This window comes from Acinonyx jubatus, chromosome B1, assembly GCF_027475565.1.
Source record: "Acinonyx jubatus isolate Ajub_Pintada_27869175 chromosome B1, VMU_Ajub_asm_v1.0, whole genome shotgun sequence".
Lineage (NCBI taxonomy): Eukaryota > Metazoa > Chordata > Mammalia > Carnivora > Felidae > Acinonyx > Acinonyx jubatus.
In genome coordinates this window covers 142,903,664-142,924,708 of record NC_069382.1, presented here as the reverse complement: position 1 = coordinate 142,924,708, position 21,045 = coordinate 142,903,664, and the positions used below count along the sequence as shown (strand labels likewise).

The following is a 21,045-nucleotide window of genomic DNA, read 5'->3' as shown; positions in this document are numbered from 1 at the left end:
GCTTCAAACAGTGAGAAATAGTATTCCATTTAACCTTGGGATTTTAAAGAAGTTTCTATTGTAATTAGAGTACCAACCCATAGGCATGGGAGATTTCATTTTCTTCTAGCATTGGTGCTTTTGCAACTAGGTTTTTGTGGTATCTCTGGTGCCAAGACACCATAGAATTCCCTTAGAATTTAGAATTAGAAATCAGAATTCCCTTGGGTTTAGATGAGTGTTTTCAAAGGGCTAACTGGAAGGACCCTAATATAAAAGATGCCAAGGGCCATCACACAAAAATAAGGGAATCCTGGAAGGAGTATCATGGTTGTTATTGAATATGGGTTGCTACAGAGACAGCAGAGAAGACTGACTTGAGAAACGTTTGGAAAAAATAACTCAACCTTGGAAGTTGTTGGTACATTCATGAAGGTAATGTCGGCAGGGTACTATTTTCAGTCTGAAGTCAGCTTGGTAAGATGGCCACCCCAGAAACATGAACTCTGCTCCCAACCCCAGTCATCAGCTCCTCCTTGTATCTCTACATATTATATGAAAACCAAATCTATGTGAGATATATGACATCATACCAGACACTTATCAGAGTCTCAGTAAATGACAGCTAGTAATATTACAACTATCACATCATCATTATGACTACTGATGTCACATGCCATAGGAGCTGCCATTTACCATTGGTTTGTCATGTTTGATATGAATTCATTTGATGTTCAAGTTGATTTCTCTTTTTCAAATAAATGCTTGAAACAACTAGAGTCAATTACAATATACAATGTAATGTACAATATACAATTACAATGTTGTTGACAATTGTCAACAACAATATACTGGAGTCAATTAAATATATTGACTCCAGTATACTGGAGTCAATTAAATATATTGACTCCAGTATATTTGCCTCTTTCTGGGAAGTGTTGTCACGCAAATATCCATTAACTAAGACATTCAGCTTCTAAAAAGATGTAGAATTTAATGTGAGGGGCTTGGTCTGATATAAAAAGCTGCTGAGTATAATAAATGATCCCAACTTTGGGAAAAATACTAAAGAATTTTATGTATACAAGTTTATTCAAACCATTAGCTTTCCCTAACCTAGTAAATCTAAGTGACTTGATGTAATTTTAAAAATCATCGTATTTTTATGTAGTAAAGTTCTTAAACATCACATGAGCACTGTAGTGACTTAAATTAGTATGATCCTAAGAGATATTTTTAACATAAGAGTTTTATTAAATAGTGGTGTGTAAACTGTTAAATTTCAGAGAAACGTTTAGGATTCGTGATTTACATAAAAAATGTCTCTCCATTAATAAAAGTTTGATACTGACCTTCTTGGGAATCTGTTCCTTTAGATGCTGGAATCTGGGTTCTGTCCAGCTCACTAATACGGTAAAGATCATCAAATTCCCCCCAGCGTGTCATTCCCCTGAAAAGTAATAAATCTTGTAAATGGCATCAATTCTATTCATAATAAGCCTTATGATGATTTTCAGATTTAGAGTATTAATATGATACTGAGGGACTATGGTAGGCATATCCTAAATTATAACAATTTTATGATATTATTAAAATTATATTTATACCGGAATGGTCAGTGGGTATTTTAAATAATTCCTGTACTGATTTTGAGCAGATCTGATATAATAATTGAGTAAACCCTGAAACACAAGGTTATATAGATTCTCTAAAATGTGTGTATGCAAATGGAATTAGTGGAAACCAACATAATCCATCATTACACAGATACCTTACAATGCTCTTAGGAGAGTTTAGATATAAAACTGTTCATTCTGCCAACATGCTTTGAGTTCCTATTGCATTCAAAGCATTTTTGGGTAGAGTGGCTCTCAATAAGATGTGGTGCCTACCTTTAAGGCTCTTTACCACTAAGAATGCAATTTACAAAGGAGGAAAGTGTATAGGAAGCTTCTTTTCTAAAACATGATTTATATATAGGACACTAACAATTTTCAATGCATTCTAATAATTACAATACATAAAACTGGGCAGCTACTTATTTTTACCAGCTGGACCAACAGTCACTTTTACTTCATTTATCTGGTCTTAGCCACGTCACTTCTCTGTGTCCTTATCTATAAGATGGGGATGATAACAGTGTGAGGTTGCTGAGAAGATTAAGTGGGTTAATTTGTGTAAAATTCTTGAAATAGTGCCCAATACAGAGTAAGCACTCAGTATGTGTTCAAAGTTATCATTTTCATTGTCTTCGTCATCAGAGTCACCTGTATCCATTTCATGATGGGTGAAGAATCATTAGGGATCCAAGATATTCTTGGGTTTCTCTAGGTTAATGGATACTGTTATTGCTGGGATTGGTCTTATTCTTACTAAAAATCTCTTCCATAATGTCTGTTTTCCTTATGACCAAAGACTGTAAGTGGTGGCATATGCTCTATCCAAATGTGACATTTGTAACATTGCTTCTATCCGAATGTCACTGGTGGCAACAATAACAAAAAATGCTTATTCAGACTAGTGGTGGTGAATATGACAAACACGAGTATTTTCTCCTTGATCTTTGAATTCTTTTCATGTCTTTTTACAACTTTTATGTCATTTGAGTCTCATAATAGTCTTATAATGTAAATAAGGTAATCTTAACATATTTGTTAGTTAATTTTTCAGTAAGCTCTACTATCCAGAACATAGCCAGTTAAAACACATGTAAGAAAAGTCCAAGAACTACAGGTAATAATAACTAACCCAAGGGAAACCTCTTCAGGTCCTGACTCAGATTCAAGTTATTCTTACGGTAGATAAAATTGCTCATCTTCCCCAATCGCTAGGAAATTAATTATCAAGAGGAAGCAGATGCTATTATCACAGAAAGAGTGGTAGTCATGGGAAAAGCCCAATATCAATAAAAAGCAGAAACTAAAACGGCAAGGCAGCCTGATGCTATTTCATACGGGGGAAGATGAGAAAGCCCAAGAGTGCCTGGCCAGTGGTATTCTATAGATCCTTGGTAATCTTGGTAGACTGGACACTTGTCCTCACTTTCTTACAGTTTAGTGGCATCACACAAATACAGGGGCCAAACATGCCTCCATATATGAGTGTCTGGCCCTTTCCCCTCTCTACCCATCTTAGCAGAAAACACCAATTTTGAGCTCTGGATTGTGTAATTTGAAGAGTCACCCATGTGCAACTGTGCACATGGCTACGCTTGAGGGCAGTTAACCCGGAGTCGTTCAAAGAAAACTAGGTGGAACTTTATGCAACATCAAATAGTTTAACTTGCTCAAGCACAAGACTGTTAGCATTGCCCTGATCATGCTTCAGGATGTATACGTTGGTAAATTTGAACTGTGGGCAAGTTTTCAAATGAGTTGCAAAATAAAAAAGGAGGTAGTAATTTGATAGACAAATGGGATGTGGTTATTTTTCTACCTGCGTTGGGAGAAAAAAAAAAACCTACACTATAAATGTTATTCAAATGTACACCTGTCCAGTTTCTGCTCTTTATGTCATTCTGTCATGATTTGTACAAAATGTGCGAAAGCTGATTTTAGAAAGATTAAAAACAGCACTGAAAACTAGTGCAAGTAAACATAACCTCAAGAAGGCTTGGTGGTTTTGTTTTGTTTTGTTTTAGGTTTTGAAAAAATTTCAAAACAAAATACTTGGACCAGATATGAGAGATCAAAGTACTTCCCACAGAATTGTTTCCATAAAGGATCATAAGGGGTCACAGTTCAAACAGACTGATTTATATTTAAGCTTCTACCACTCCCCTTAAGCTGACTCAGTGTGACTCATTTCTAAGATAATTAAAACAAACTAGCATGACAAACTGATGATTCTCTCAATGGGTGAACAGAAAGACAAGATCACAGCCCTTCCTGCAGCCGAGTACACAACTTCCACACCCGTCCTTTATTCTACATACACCCACTGAAGATACCACATGAGTGACCATGTGAGACCAGAGGTAGAAGTTCTGCACACAGGGGCTCCTGGGTGGCTCAGACGATTGAGCATCTGACTCTTGGTTTTTGGCTCTGGTCTTGATCTCACCATTTATGAGTTCAAGCCCCGAGTCAGGCTCCGCACTCTGTGGAGCCTGCCTGGGACTCTCTCCCTCTCTCTCTCTCTCAAAATAAATAAGTAAAACTTAAAAAAAAAATTAAAAAGTTCTGCACACAGAAACCCAGTATGAGAAAGGAGAGTTGAGGAGGGTTACAGAGTGAGGGAATAGTTCCTTTTATTTTATTTTTTGAATGTTTATTTATTTTGAGAGAGAGCAACCACATGTGCACACATGGGAGGGGCAGAGAGAGAAAGAGAGAGAGAATCCCAGGCAGGCTCCACACTATCAGTGCAGAGCCTGATGCAGGGCTCAATCTCACCATACTTGGGATCATATCTGAAGCCAAAATCAAGAGCTGGACACTTAAGCTACTAGGCCACCCAGGTGCCCCTAGTCCCTTTCTTTATATGATTTCATTCAAGGCTTAGAATTTAAATGAATGCTACCCTTAAGGATGGCAACCAGAGTGAAGGTGTCTAGGACCAGACTGAAACAAAGACAGGACCTTAGGTGGTTTTGCACCCCACTAGGGAACAGAGGCCAAGGAACAGCCACTCCAAATTATATGCACCTTCCCGCTGAATGTTCAGCTGCTTCCCACGGAGGATTCTTGGCTAATGAATCGTGACAATCTAATCTTGCTTTTGAGTGTGAGAGGAGTAGGATCTCTTTCTGATAATTCTCAACCTCCAGAAAGATCTGATACACCACAAGTGTGCCCTTCACTTCATATGTTCTCCTGGTAAGTTTCATTACTGTGGTAAAGGGCAAGCAAAGTTTTCTAGGGAATTCTTTCTCAACTTTAAACTAAGGGAAGTAATTCGTCTTTGGTTCACAGCAATGTGCTGATAAACAATGAAAACCACAGTTGGTGTCCATGGAAGGCACATCGTGAAAATATTAACTTTTAATCTGCCACAGTGTATGGACAGGCATCAATATCACTTTGTCTACCTGGGCTCTTGAAACTTTTCCCCACAGTGAGGATTTTTAGGAACAAGTGTTTTGAATTTTAATTTGAAAAAATTAAAAATATCTTGGGGGTAGCTATTTAAAAAAAAAAAAAGACAATGTGGTAATACGAGTACCTTACTGTATCTCCTTGACATCTTCCCTTAATGTGCCATACTTATTAAGTTTTCATGACTCAAATAATTAAATTGCATCAAAAGCAGCTGGCTGCTCAGAGAACTTTGCAATGAGTTTTTCGGCAATATGACTAATGATAGCTAATTTTGCCAAACTCATTTCTTGTGCAGTTATCTAAAAGCAGAGCCCAGGGGTAATTTCTCCTTTTAAAGGATGCTCCTAGTCACTTAGAATCATCAGCCCCATCGGTCACCTAAGGACCTGAAGGAGAGGGTTGCAGGGCTTCATTAGGCTGCCCAAGTCTGTGGTCCCCCTTCCGCTCTTCCACAAATGCTGGACCCTTCGCCCATGGGCAGCCCTTAGCCTGGATGGGAGACTAGTCAGAAGTGGTAGACAGAGGCAGTTTTCACAACAGAGCAGAGGTGATGTAGCTACCAGGATCATGGGGGCTTTATTCAATTTTGTATTTCGACTCTCTTCATTCCAGGCACACTGCTACGCACCCCAAATAACAGACGAATAAGGCATGCTCCGTACCCTGAAAAAGCTCACAGGCCAGAGCACGAGGTGGGTGCATAAAAACACAATTAACGGCGTGTTTTGAAAAACTGCCAGTGCACCTAGGAGAGACTGAAGGGTCAGAAAAAGGCTTTCTGGAGAATGTGTTACCTGACCAGAGTCTCTTAGGACTGAGAGAGGGGAGTCAGGCAAACGATGTTGAAATGCAAGTAGACTTTCCAGGAGTCAGGAAAGTAAGAGACTGCATGGCATGTGTAGGGAATTAGGAAATGTTCAGAACTGCTGGATCATGTTTGAGAACATTGGCAAGGTGCAAATCATAGCGGGGCGTCCAGAGAAAAAGTGGGGCTTCCCTCAAGGCGATCCTTGGTTTTCCTTGCTTATAGCCCAAGATCAGATTGAGGAAAAGGTCCTGGCAGCTCCCTTTCCATCCTCTCTTCCTAGAACCGCAGCCCATCCAGTTATAGATGGCAGGATGGGAGAGAAGGCTTGGTCCTCCCACAGACGCACAACAGGGGGAGGAGTCAGAAAGTTAAGGATTAAAAAGGAGGGAAAGTGGGGAGGAAGGAAGAAAAAAAGAAAAAAAATTACATGCACGAGTCCTTCTCAGAGTATTTATTTTTCTAAAAATTGCAAACGATAATGAAAAAAATCAGCCCAACTTAATGTATTCAAGGTACAGTTGCATAAACCCACACAGAGAACTGTCTCACGTTGTTACTGAGCTCCAACTGCACTTTGTTGTGCCCTGTTGAACAAGATCAGGACAATCAGGTGGAGCATAATTAAATCTCCTTTCTAGAAAGCAGGAAGAGCCCTCTGTTCCAAGGAAAAGAGAAATTTAAATTTTATCTCCCCTTTTGGTGACAAGGCCAGGCTAACGGGCTAATGAAATTTGTCTTTTCTAACGAAGGAATGCAATCTTCCAGGAGAGAAACAACACAGCAGAGAGGTAGACCTGAGGTTCAGCCCAGTCCTGCTACATGGTAATTGGACATCTTGCACAAATTACCTAAACCCTTAGAGCTCTGGGTTCTGAACACCTACTTCACAGAATTGCTGGGGATTAAATGAGATAGTGTTAGAAGCTTTAGAGCTCCCATCTTTAAGAGTGCACACAATAAATGTAAGTCAATATGAGGATGATCTTCTAAGGAGTTAAAATGTGAAAGATAGGGGTGCCTGGGTGGCTACGTCGGTTAAGCGTCTGACTTCAGCTTAGGTCATGATCTCGCTGTTTGTGAGTTTGAGTTCCTCGTCGGGCTCTGTGCTGACAGCTCAGAGCCTGGAGCCTGCTTCGGATTGTGTGCCTCCCTTTCTCTCTGCGCAACACCCCCCCCCCCCCCCGCCCACCCGTTTGTACTCTGTCTCTCTCTTTCTCTCTCTCTCAAAAATAAATAAACATTAAAAAAAAAAGTGAAAGATAGCTTACCTTTTGGGAAAGACATCTGGTGATTTCAACCTAGTAAAAGAAGGGATTTGTTTCTCATCTTGTATTTTTAGCTGTATAGGCCGTTTTACTCCCCAGAAAATGTCCAACATTCCTTCAACAATTAGTTTGCCATCTTCTGTCTGCAGAAGAAACCAATCATCTCAAACATTGTTTTTGTGTTATTTATAGAAGGTTAATCTTTTAACTGAAAATGGAGAGATCGAGTCTATAAGCCATTTTAATAGATAAAAAGAAATTCCCCGATAGGGTTGTTTGGCTTTTCAATTTATCCTCAAAATAATTCAATTTTGGAAACATTCTTTTATTTTTGAAAACAGCTCTAACCAGTAAAGTCATAATGGTAATGATATGCCCACCAGAGGGCAGAGCATGTTAAAATGCTTTCTGAACTCGAGGATTCTTCAATGAGGTAGAAGGTTAATTCTATTCAACGTAAAATTAAGGCAGAATTGAAAACTATACTAAACTAGAAATCAGAAGAATAGCTCTTCAGAGATTTAGTGGCTATTTGCTCATTTCTGAACAGGAAATTTTTAACTCACGAAATTATTATGCAGAATGAGTTAGAAATGTATGAAAAACAGTGTAAAATGTATAACAGAAATTACATATTTGAAAAAATCAATAGCATTTGACTAATTTTTAAGTTGGAAATGTAACAAAAGAAGGAAATTCCATGCAAACACGCACTGTGAACACTTACTTTTTCTGTGGGTGTAAATATTAATGCCAAAGCATAGTCGCATAGAATATATTTTCTAATCTATTTTTCGCTTGTATATGTAAAAGTCTTTCTGCTATTAAAATAATGTTATCATTACAGAAATGATAACATAAAAAATGGTTTCAAAAAATACAGAAACCAAGAAAAATCACATTCCAACCATCCAATAATTACTATAACATCCAATAACTACTGTTCTTATGAAAAATCAATTATCAGAAAATGTAAAGGACTTGTTATTTGAGAGTGTAATGAACACTCCAGACTCTGGAACTGGATAGACCTGTGTTTGAACCTGGGCTCTGTCACTTCCTCACTGGGTGACCTTAGACAAGATGCTGAACACAGTTAAGCCTGCTGCTTCTGAAGAATGGACATCATTATAGTCCCTAACTCATAGGACCTGATATTTAATAAGCGCTTCATAAATGTTGTTGCTTATTATTTCTTGGGCTGATAAACTAACTTCAGAGTCACTCCTGAAACAAAGTTATGCTCTTTCTCCCGCTTTTGAGTTCACATTTCAGATTACTGAGAGGTCAGGATACCCATCAGTTGTTTTGAACAACCAAACATAATTTAGTCTTTGAAATGGCAGCACACGATGCGGGTCCTACTTTTAGTTACCGATGTATAGCATCCCTTCTTTGTTTAATTATACTTCAACTGATCCCTACATCAAAAACTCACAGAATAATGCTCTTCTGAGATGATCGCATTCTTGCTTTCAAGAAGAAACACTCCAACTGTTATCAGATAACGTTAGGTTTTCTCATGTAAGGAGTATCAGAATATTTCTTTTTGAGACAGAGAGGAAGAGTTCACATGAGCCCATGAGCAGGGGAGGGGCAGAGGGAAAGAGAGAATCTTAAGCAGGCTCCATGCACAGCGCCCAGCCCGATGTGGGGCTTGATCTCAGAACTGTGAGATCATGACCTGAACTAAAACCAAGAGTCAGATGCTCAACCAACTGAGCCACCCAGGTGTCCCAGGAATACAAGAATATTTTTTTTAATTTCACAAAGCATCTCTTTATAGATGAACTAAATATGTCACCGAAGGCTTGTTTACACTAATTTAATCTCATTGTCTAAATCCTTAGGCTTCTTCTCTTCTAGATCTATACCCGTATCCTTGGCAGTCTCGAAGATCCTTATATGCCATCTCTAAACTAATAGCTTCCAACTTTATATTTCTAGCCCAAACCTTCCCCCTAAACTCCAATCGTCTGACTGCCTTCCTGACATCAAACTTAAGATGCTCCTAATTAACTCTTGATCTTTCTCCCATGAATATTTTCCTCTCCAAGTCATTCTGTTCCCATCTGGGTAAATAGCAGCCTTATCCTTCCAGTTGCTCAGTCCAGGAATTTTAGAGTCATCTTTAATCTTTCTTTTGTACTCAACATCCGATGCAGTAGCAAATCCTATGAGCTCCACCTTGAAAATATATCCCTAACGTGACTACTATACTCACTGTATCCACTACCATGGTTCTGGTCCATGCCATTTCATTGTTTGCCTGGATTACTGCAGGAGTTTTCTTTCTCATTCTTCTCTTGGCCTTTCATATATTCCCCATAGCTAGAGAGATTCTTGTAAAGTGAATCCTTTCAGATAATGTCACTGTTCTGCCCAAAACTCCCCAGTGGCTTTCCATCTCATTCCAAGTACACGCTCCGGTCTTCACAATGATCTAAAGACCCAGACGCTCTGGTGCTTTCCTCCGCAGTTATCTCTCTAGCTGCATCGTCTACTAATTCCCCATTCCCACAAGCTTTCTGCTCCCCTGGCTTCTCTGCTGTACTTCAACGACACTAGCTCAGCTCCGGCCCCTTGTTGGGGCTGCTGTCTCTGCCCGAATGTGCGTCCCAGAGGCTTCTGCAAGGTTTGTTTCTTCACATCTTTCACAGTCTCTGGTCAAACGCTCCTCTTCCCCTTCCCCACTTAGATCCCTGAGCTCTCGTCCCTGCTTTGCTGTTGTCCCTGGCCCTTATTACCATTTGATATACTACATATTTCGTTTCTTGTCGGTGTGCTCTGGTGTAAGAACCATCGAGGCAGGATATTATGTCCCATTTCTTCATTGCTTTATCTGCAGCTTTTACAACAGTGTCTGGCACATGGTAGGCAATCAATATTTGCTTAATTAACCAGAGATTAAGAAAGCTACATGTCGTCCTCCATATTGCCCCCTTTAACGGTGTTTATTATTGAAATTCAGTCAGAATGCTTTGAGAATTCTGGACTCTCACTTTATTGACCAGTGAGTAAAGCTGGAAAGGTTAAGCAATCTGACAGTCTCACTGTGGACTTTACTTCACGTAATTAAAAAAAATTAAATGACTTTTGTATGGTAAATTGAACACTGATTTGCAGAATTGGGAAGAACATGCCTCACATTATATGTTCATAACATCAAAATTCGAACATTTTCCTCAAGGAAACAAACTTCTTCACATCGTGAACTTTGTAGAAACTTGAACTAAAATATAAATAGTCATTTTTTTAAAGTTTGGATTTTTTCTTAAATTATCTTCACAATGATATAGATTAGAGACCTAGGATATAGGATGATATTGAAATAATTAAAAATTAGGCCCATTTCTTTGTAAAGAGATTAGTTATTTCCTTTTTCTATTACGTATGGGAAGGTAACTGAAATATTCAATCAAACTAAATCATTTAACTTCACTAGTAAAGGCCAGAGTGGCTAGTAAGTTTCTCTGTGTTCAACTGCAATTTTAAGCCAAATCACAGTGGCCTAAACTCAATGTTGTACCATCAAATGTGAAGATTTTAATAGGAGGTACAAAATTCCAATGTTCCTTACGGCCAGGAAGATACTGTAATGATGTGAAGCGAGTCCCATTAGAATGCAAGGCTAAGTGGAGAGATCTGTGGAGAACGAAGCATTCAAAGAAGGAGAAGAAAAGGAAGAAAGGAAAAGTCTAAGGCCAGTTTGCACTCCTAAAAACACTTTCTAGATTCAGGACTTTTCTGAAGTGTTTCTTTCACATTTTAAAATTTGTTATTATACCATAGTACACAGTCATTGGAATCTGATTCATCTTAACAACCAAATCAAACTATGTTACAGCCTGTGTCGTATTTATTCGAGCATTCCCCCATGGGTATGGACTGAAGATACTCTCTCCATTACAAATGATGTCACCACGGGATAACACCACCTTCTCTATCTGTTCTGGCACATTTGCAAGAAAGTATTATAATAGCTTTCTAGTGGAACTGCTGTTTCAAAATCTATTCATACACTGTTTTAAAACTAGAAAGTAAACAGGTCATTAAAATGATTTTTAAATGCTTTTCCCGTCCCCAAAGCTGCTTAAAAGGTCACATGTCCCAGGACTGGGATTTGGTGATAGAGTCTAAATACGAAAGTCATGATCCAGTCAAAGATTCACCTGTTTTTCCAGACCACTTGTGCTGCTAGATTATAGACTCCAACCCATCCTGATTCCTTTATATAACCTCTATGGAATTTCTTTCTGTGAATTAAACCGTATTTTGCATTAGTTTCATGGGCTTACCTGTCCACATAAAATATGCAGGTTTTTCTGGTTCTCGTAAAAAATGTTATAGGTCTTCAATAAAGAGTTGAGTTGTTCCCTAAAAAAAGTTACATTTGGTTATACTCATGCCCTTGGACAGTAAAAGGCAATAATATTCATTCAGCTCGCATAGGTATGAGATAGAAATGGCTCAATGGAATCCTTACTGTTCTGTGGTTTTACCTTAATGCAGGTCATTGAAAATGGAAGTCTTCTTGGGACATCGACAAATGCTGGAGGGGCTAATTCACAAATAAATCACCAAAGGAGGGAAAATGAGGGGAAAGTGGTGAGAAGACTGTTGGTTGACAGGACACAGCCATAAAATAGAGATTTGGCTTCACATTTCTTTTTGGTTTTGCAACATTTAAGCAGCCTACATTAAGCACCTAGTATGTGCCTGACATTGTGTTTCCCACCAGCGGTATAGTCACCATTCAGGAATGGTCGCTGCTCCCGAGTTACTTTTCCTGTGAGGCAGCTGGGCTCGTGGGAATACTGGTTCCTGACACTCTTCTCTCCTCTCCCCTGCCACCACAGCCTAAGATCCTTACCCTACCTAACCTACTGGTCCAAGCCATCCTCTCATCCCTGGATTACTGCAACAGTCTCCTAAAAGCCTCCCTGATTCTGTAGTCTGTTGTAACAGTAGGTATTATTTTGGTGCAAACATAATCATCTCTCCTTGGCTCAAAACTCTCCAGTATCTTTTAAAAAATGTTTTTAAGATTATTTATGTATTTTGAGAGACAGTGAGAGCTGGGGATGGGAAGAGAGAGAGAGAGAATCCCAAGCAGGCTCCTCACTGTCAGCACAGAGCCTGATGTGGGACTTGAACTCACAAACTGTGAGATCACGACCTGAGTTGAAATCAAGAGCTGGATATTCAACCGACTGAGTCACCCAGGTGCCCCTCTCCAATTATCTTTTCATTATTCAGAATAAAAGCCAATAGCCTTCTGGTGACTTAAAAGGCCAGATGTGATTTGGTCTTCTGTTTCCCTTTGATCCATTTCCAACTATTCTTTCCTTCACTCACTACACTCTCTAGCCGCTGGACTCTAATATTCCTTGAATATGTCAGACACATTCTCACCTCAGGACCTTTGCACTTGCTCATCCCCGTCTAGAATGAGCTCCCCTCCCCTACCCCTACTGTCACACTGTTAGCACATTTTCTTTAACGTTTTACTCAGAAGTCCTTTTTACAAGGAGTCCTTCCTGACCACTTGATCTAAAGGTTTGCCTTCTCCTTCCATTCCTATCCTGCTTTCTTATCTCTGCTCCTTAGTCACCATCTAACCTTACACGTATTTTACTTATTTGTCTTATATTCAGTCTCTCTCACCGGACCGCAGCTCCACGAGAATAGGTGTGTTTGTATATTTTGCTTGCGCTACGTTCCATGTGCCTGGAAGAGTGTTTGGCACATAGTAAGAACTCTATGAACACTGGTTGAATGAAATGATCAGAGAAATTCTTATTCCTAAAACTGGAAACATGCCAAATAAAGGGGGAAAAACATCTTTACATAAACAGTTTTATGGGGGATGGGGTGGGAAATCTCATATTAAATTTCCAAATATATCATTTGTTAAAATTCCTTCAATGTTCAATATCTGTTTCCCTCCCATAAGAATATTGGCTCCATGAGGGCAGCAATTTTGGTCTATTTTATTCATTACTGTCTTCCCAGTGCTAGAACAGAGACTTGATCAGAGTAGGCTCTTATTCAATAAAGATTTATTAAATGCTGAATGACAGAATTCATGTATATTGATTTTTATGCTTGATATCATGTAGACATACTCTTTCCATCTGACTTTGCAATTTTATTTTATTAAAAAAAATTTTTTTAATGTTTATTTATTTTGAGAGAGACAGAGTGTGAGCAGGGGAGGGGCAGACAGAGAGGGAGACACAGAATCTGAAGCAGGCTCCAGGCTCTGACAGCCCCCAACGGGGGGGGGCTCGAACTCACGAACAGGGAGATCATGACCTGAGCCAAAGTTGGACACTCAACCAACTGAGCCACCTAGGCGCCCCTCACTTTGTAACTTTAATACACAGATTTTCAAGGTTCAATACACTTCAGTTGCCACATAAAAAAAAAAGTTCTACAGAATTCCTCCATGCTATGGTTCCATTTCCAACTGAGTTACTTTAGAATTTCAACATTAATGAATATTTCTGTTCTAAATATCATTGCACACACAAGGGATTCATTCCCTTGGAGTCATTACTGTGGGATGTCTCCTAAAAATTATTGTACTGGTGAGGAGCATGAACACTTTTTATAGCTCTCATTATTGAGTGCTAGGGCAGCATATAGAAATTTCTGGTTCACTTGAGATGCAATTCCTGATATGCTGAGCTGTGAGGGTTGTTATTAAGGCAAATGAATTTTTATATAATCTTATTCCCTCAGCTTCTGTTTCTGATAAAATTGTATAATAGGATATGGTACAAATATCCTTCAAAGTATTTACCTAAGAATCATGTATAATTAGAAAGATATTCTCAGGGAACAAGCCACTTGGAAAATGTTTCTGTACCTGAACAGAACCTGACTAAATCTTCCTCTACAGAAATAAGTCTCCAGATGACCCAGGGAGTCAGCAAACTGCGGTCCTAGCTTGTCTGTTTTTATAAATAAAGTTTTATTATAATGTAGTCACGCTGATTTGCTTGCTTCTTGTCTGTGGTTGCATTCCTGCTATAAATGCAGAGTTGAATAGTTGTGACAGAAACCATATGACCCACAAAGCCTAAAATATTTATTATCTGGCCCTTTACAGAGAGGGTCAGCCAACCTCCACCCCTCCCCAAGTATAACATAGGCTGTTGCTGAACACCACAGAAGTCATCCATATTTTTCTTACCATAGGCAGGATCATTCTGACCGAATATTAATGAGACTTTGAAGGATTCTGGGATAAAGTGAAGAATTAGACCAAAAACAAACAAACAAACAAACAAACACAAAACCTCACAAGTTATGTAAACAACTATAGCAAAAGTGAATACATTGCAAATATTAAAGCACCATTACATTTGATTTGTATATCCCTTCCCAGAGGAACTTTTGAAGATGATTCTTTTGCTCATCTGATGGAACAGTGGGTCTAACAGAACGCTGGTAGTAATGAAACCCAGCCTGCAACATTGTGATCTTACGCGTTGGCACTGAAGGCACAAGGGCTTAAGAAGTTATTGTCAAGTTGATCACCTGTATCTGCGGACTGATTCAAACTGTGTCTTCCAACAGTGAACGGTCATTCTCTCATACAGTCATATAGTCACCGTGTGAGCTCCATCGAGGGGTTTCATTCATATTCTGAGGATGGGTGAGAGCTTCAAGGATAGATGCTTCCTACAGTGAACTTCGGAAGGGAGGGATGAAACATGAAGCGTGTGAGGAGCTTACCAGGCAAAAATACCTTTCACAAGGACATGTAGCTATTTCCACAGTTTTTGTGGAGGAAGCTCAGAGTGCCGGGATTCTAAGGGTAGAACATGTAAATGGGGAGTGGTGAGCATTGAATAGCTGAAGAAGCAGGCAGGAACCTTGTGAGCCATTTTAAGAAGCTTAACATTCACCCTGCCAGCAGGGGGCAGCTACGGAAAGTTCTAGGCAAAAGAAAGACATGATGATAAGGGCCACTAGGGAACTTACAGAAGACAGATTTCAGGACAAGATGGAAACAGAAAGATGTTTGGGACTATTGGCAAACAGTACTGGGATAGAGGTGCAAGATCAAGGCTGTGTTCTATGGAAATGGGGTCAAGTGTCCCGCATGTACAGAAGGGTCTGAAGTCTAGATGGGACCTATACATGATTTAGGACATCTAATCACTAAAGCGCTATCTAGGCAGTCCCTAGTCAGGAAAGGGGACAGGGATTTAATACACTCTGTGCCTTGTCAATGGTAATTATAATAGATTTTTCTAGGTCCATTTACATGTCACATATGGACCTTCCTTCCCCCATCAAAAAAGGAAACAGGCATCTGTGTACCTTTTCCTCTCAGCCGCCAAAAAAGCTCCCCACCCAGCCTAGATCAGACCACTTAGCAACTATTCAGCTGCCCTAACAAAGCTATAAAATGGGTGGCAAGAAATAGATTCCACATGCAATCTTCTCAGTTTACAATTTTGTGATATTTAGAAGTCACAGAGATACCCAAGAAACAAACATCGAATAGCCTATACAGTTTATGTTTGATACCTAAAACAATGACTTTCTGAGAGCTTGGTTTTTTGGAACATGAAATACCGCATCATAATATATAACAAGGTGTGTGTGTTGTTTTTTTTTTTTAATTTTTTTAACGTTTATTTATTTTTTTGAGACAGAGAGAGACAGAGCATGAATGGGGGAGGGTCAGAGAGAGGGAGACACAGAATCTGAAACAGGCTTCAGGCTCTGAGCTGTCAGCACAGAGCCCGACGCGGGGCTCGAACTCACGGACCGCGAGATCATGACCTGAGCTGAAGTCGGCCGCTTAACCGACTGAGCCACCCAGGCGCCCCAAGGTGTGTGTTTTTTTTAAACCACACAGTAAATAATATGGATTAGTGTTTTTACAAAACTGAGGAATGGCAAACTTCCGTATAAACTGGACTTCCAACCTACATGAAGACATAGGATCATAAGCTTCCCAAGACGGAAGCTGGCACCGTGTGCTGGCTGGGCAGAAATCACATCTTGATAGTTGCTGGTGGACACCCAGAATTATTCACTGCAGCTCGTGAAGAGTGCCAGGCAGGAGAGACTTGATACAGGGGTGACAGGTGCAGGGGAACAATGCATAGGAGGGCCCCAGGCTCCTGTTCCTTTAAGGACCCCAGGTTGGTTTTATGAGCAACAGTGGATCCAGAATTCACTGTAAAATGCTTAGGTGAACTTTGTACTTTGTGGCCCGAACTGCAGCTGCTCAGCAGATGGGAATTACCCACATAGTGACGTCTGCCATGAATAATGGACTTTGCAAGAAATGAGCTCCTCAATCTTATCATGCTACTGAGCTGGCCGGAAGAAACCATTTTTATTTGATCTTATAAAAGTGTAATATTCATGGACGTGGGACAGCATGACGGATGGAACGGAGTTACGCCCTGCATCCATAGACAGAATGGATGTCAAATATTAGTGGCAATAGAATTCTCTCTCTAGTTTCAGTAATGATTTGCAATGTAATTAAGTGGATATTCGATCCCTTTCCTGGTAACCAAAAACCCTGGCCCCCTCTTTGCTAAGTGATTCTGACTGTTTGGACCTGATAAAGGCAAATGAGAAACACTGTTGTACAATGTAACCCAACACAGACTTCAGAGGCTACACGTGACACAAACTAAACCAGAGAAAAATACAACCCAACTCAGCCACCAAAGGCATATTTGGCCACGGCTGAGCTTCCTGACTTTGTGTTACTTCTGCCTCCTGGAGACTTGTTGAAAAGTGTCCAGGCTCCAGATCCGGCCGACCCTGAAATGCATTGTGACAGCAGTATTAGAAACAACATCCTGCTGTGCATATTTCCATGTTTAAGGACAGGAGCCTAAATCATTTGAAAGAATATCTTCAAAGAGTTGAAAAATTTAGGCAGAATAAAAATGCTAACTTGCTGCCTTACACATTTAGTTTTCCCCATAACACACATGGATTTTGTTCATAATGTTAAATTCTAGCAATGAGATCAACAATTTCATGTTAGGTTACAAAACTGAATTTAAAACTTAATATGTTTTTAATAAAATAGTTATGAATTAAGCATGGAAAGGTAACAAATTGACCATTTTTCTGGGAAAAAAGATTGTGACTTATTTTATGGGTCATAGTTCTGTATAGTTTCCAAATTTCGTATAATAAGTGCATAATGCATTTGTAATGTTGTCATAATTTTACTTCCAACAAAAATATAAAATAGGGGCACCTGAGTGACTCAGTTTGTTAAGCGTCCAACTTCGGCTCAGGTTATGATCTCGGGGGTTGTGAGTTCGAGCCCCGTGTCGGGCTCTGTGCCGACAGCTCAGAGCTTGGATCCTGCTTCAGATTCTGTTTCCCTCTCTCTCTTTGCCCCGCCCCCTGCCTGTACGCTGTCTGTCTCTCTCTCAAAAAATAAATAAACATTAAAAAAAAATTTATATATATATATATATATAAGCTCCTGTATGTTTTTGGAAAGGTGGAACCAGGAAATAGGAGGACAACAGAAAAGAATAAATGGAGACTTATCATTAAGCCCTATGCCAAGACAACCCATCATTCCATGTTACTGATGTCTGCATGATGTCTGCAAGCAGAAGCAGAATTCTCTTAACCCGCTTTATCCTTCATTACTGTCAACTTGAATCCTGGAATTCAAATCGCAAACTTCTGCAACTGTTCTATAAGCGGCTACAGCTCTGGGTCTTTTTTTTTGCCTTTAGCCTCAGCTCCTGGCTCAATGAAGAAGGAAGACTACCTTTCCACCTTTGCATAGAGACCTTCCTCAGCTGGCAAAGTAGGTTATTCACATTTCCATTGCAAATGAAGGGATTGGATTCCACAGTTTGAAAAGAGAGAAGTTGGGAAGAGGAAGGAGGGCTGTTTTGATTTGACTGCAGGAAAAATGCAAACCCTAACTGATCAGGGACCTCTGAATTTGTCTGCCTCTCCCGGCTTCCTTTGAGGAGGCTGCTCTTTTTGAAAAGGAAGGGCTCCTAACATTTTTAGTAATTCTGCTAAAATATCAGTAATTGTTGCTGGCGGTCAGGATGATGGTGCCCCTGACTTGTTTGCTTTGTTCTCCCAAACAGTTCTATCCTAAGACCTAACTCCCTCTTCAGTGCTGACAACCCACAATAAAAAGGGCCTGGGAGTTTCCTGAGCTCCACTAGTAATCTAATCAATACGATAGTACAGCCAGACCTGCCTCTCCTCCACCACACTCCCCCTCACTGCTTTTGGCCATATTGTGACTTTTGTATTTTCTGGGCATTCATCTTTTCTTGATAACGCCTGTAAAAAGGCCCTGGAGCCATTAGTGGATAGACGTGTCAGTTTCTCTCGGGTCCTCAACCCCTAGAACTCAGCTAAGGGCAAAAGGGTTAAAGATTAAGGAGTAATTTCATAGTATTAAAAAGAAACTGGAAGTGATGGCTAGTTGGTAGATAACAAAACGAAGAAAAATGCCCAAAGTGTTTTCTTGAGGATGAAAACTCTACCCTTGAAGACAGGGGCTTTAGCTACTCAGAACAATGCCACTGGGCGTTGATAAGACATAAAAGAGGGGTAAGAAGGGAGAGGCAAAGGACTGTGCCATTTGTTCGAATACCGGTGCTTCTGAAGGAAACAGGAATGTGCTCCAGATCTGATAGCGGATTTTTGAGAGAATCCTTTCATAAGGGTAAATCTCAGTATTTGATATATTAACACACTGGCGTGTTTTCCAACAGCCTCAGACGAGGGAAGATACTTATCTATTCCCTTTTCCTCTATGGTTTGGCTTCCAAGGATTTTTATGAAAAAGATTTAAAAAAAAAGTCACAACCTACTATATTCTAGTTGGCAGCTGCGAGGAGCTGCCTCCATGTCAGACCTTGTTCTCTGCTGTCACTTGCAGCAGCTGAACCCTTATGGGCAGCCCGAGCAGTTTGTGGACAGGGAGGAAAGAACGCGGGAAGTCTGTGCTCTGTCTTCTTTGGCCGGAAACACAGCGAAATATGGCCTCTGGTTCACAGCCCTAACACTACTCACAAATCAGGACTGATGCTTCTATTTCTATTCCAAACCGAAGTAAGGACTTGAAACCACCTCCACTTTGATGAAATAGTCCGTTTTCTTGTTCTGGCTGAGTGTTTTGTCTTTTTAAAAAATGTTTATTATTTATTTTCAGAGACAGAGCGAAGAGGAGGGGCAGAGAGAGAATATCTCAAGCAGGCTCTGCACTGCCAACACAGAGCCTGACGTTGGGCTCAATCCCACGAACCTCAAGATCATGACTTGAGCCAAAAATCAAGAGTCAGATGCTCTTCCGACTGAGCTACCCAGGTGCCCCTTGCTGTAGCTGAGTGTTTGGAGAGAACAGGTTTATGTATAGTGGTAGTGCTTCGAACCAGAGACTGTATTTACCTGTTTCCTTGCTTTCTCAGTTCCTGAGCCTGCCACATTCCTCAGTTCTGTCCCCCTTTCCATCTCAAAGCCAGCAATGACCATGGAGTCATTCTCACCAGCCCCACTCTGACACAGGCTCCCCTCACAGAGCCCCCTTCCTGTCTCATCTCTAAAGACCCTGGGGATCACATTGGGCCCATCTGAATAATCTCTCTATTTTAGGGTCAGCAGATTGGCAGCCTTAATTCCCTTTTGCCATGCAACTGTAAAATATTCACAGGTTCAGGGGAGTAGAATGTAGCCATCTCTGGGAGGCCATTAATATGCCTATCACAGGATTTAAGAGTGGCTCCTCTCATATCATCTGAACACATAGGAGGCATCTTGTTAGAAATTAAAATCTGTATTTTAACCAAGATACCCAGGAAATCTGCATATACATTAAACTCAAGAGGAGCGCTGATGGAATCAGTTTGCCCTTAGATATGAAACAGTATTTAAGGGTAGCACATGTCAAAACACTGAGCTCCTAATTTAGTTCTTTGAAGTTTAGTTCCCATAGGAATGCATCATCAGCAAGAATTTGAGGGATTACTATATAACAGATGATGTAATAGATGCTAGTGATACGGCAAAGTATACAGTGAATGAGACCCCCTGCACTGATGGGACTTACATTCTGAGGGGGAGGAAGACAGAGGAAAACAAAAGAGCAAAATACACTAATTTTGGGGGCGTCTGGGTGGCTTAGTCGGTTGAGCGTCCAGCTCCGGCTCAGGTCGTGATCTCGCGGTCTGTGAGTTTGAGCCCTGCTTCGCGCTCTGTGCCGACAGCTCAGAGCCTGGAGCCTGTTTTGGATTCTGTGTCTCCCTCTCTCTCTCTGACCCTCCCCCATTCATGCTCTGTCTCTCTCTGTCTCAAAAAAATAAATAAATGTTAAAAAAATTTTTTAAAGAAATACACTAATTTTACATAGGGATAAATGCTCTGAGAACAATAAAACAGGATCATGTGACGGAGTGCATAGGGGAGGACGTGTCAGCAAGGGTGATCAGGAGGCCCGCCATATTAAGCTGAAATCTCAATAATAGGAAAGAGCCAACCATATGAAGAGTCAAGGAGACTGTCCCAAGCAAGAGATGCAATGCCCTGTATACAAGACTGAGCTTGGCATGTTTGAAGGAGAGAAAGAAGGGAAGAGTGGTTTCAGATGAGGTTCTAAAGGTCTTCCAGGCCAGATCTCTAGGGACAGGGAATGAAAGCAGGAAGCTGCTGCAGTTGTCCAGGCAAGAAAATAATGGTGGCTTGGACTAGGTGGTGAGAATTGTTTGGATTCTGGAGATGGAGCCAATTAGATTTGCTGTGGGGCTGGGTGTAGAGATGAGGGAATGGCACAGTTGGGTTGGTATGTAGCTTATATTGGGGTCTTACTCTCCCATGAGTTAAACTTTCATTTCGTTTTTGTTTTTTTTTTTTTTTTCTAATCCAAGTCTTACACATTTTTGTAAGCCAGTTGAAAAGTAAACACAAGTGTGCC

General features: G+C 40.3%; 1 protein-coding gene and 1 long non-coding RNA gene across 5 annotated transcripts in view; one reads left to right on the top strand and one right to left on the bottom strand.

Moving 5' to 3' along the window:
• RASSF6 (Ras association domain family member 6) overlaps nt 1-21,045 on the bottom strand; it is a 49,181-nt gene that overhangs the window by 11,207 nt on the left and 16,929 nt on the right. For 3 of the 4 annotated variants that reach the window (XM_027058192.2, XM_015080202.3, XM_053217255.1), the window contains 3 exons: nt 11,390-11,468; nt 7,095-7,234; nt 1,332-1,429 (listed from right to left, as the gene is read on the bottom strand). In XM_027058192.2, coding sequence (XP_026913993.1) covers nt 1,332-1,429; nt 7,095-7,234; nt 11,390-11,468 — 317 coding nt within the window. Of the gene's footprint in view, nt 1-1,331; nt 1,430-7,094; nt 7,235-11,389; nt 11,469-14,639; nt 14,794-21,045 lie in introns of all 4 variants that reach the window. The other variant, XM_027058194.2, reaches the window with a different exon arrangement.
• LOC113599148 (uncharacterized) lies at nt 143-6,862 on the top strand. The gene is made up of 3 exons (XR_003419875.2): nt 143-414; nt 5,631-5,710; nt 6,576-6,862. It is a non-coding gene; the product is annotated as an uncharacterized LOC113599148 (long non-coding RNA).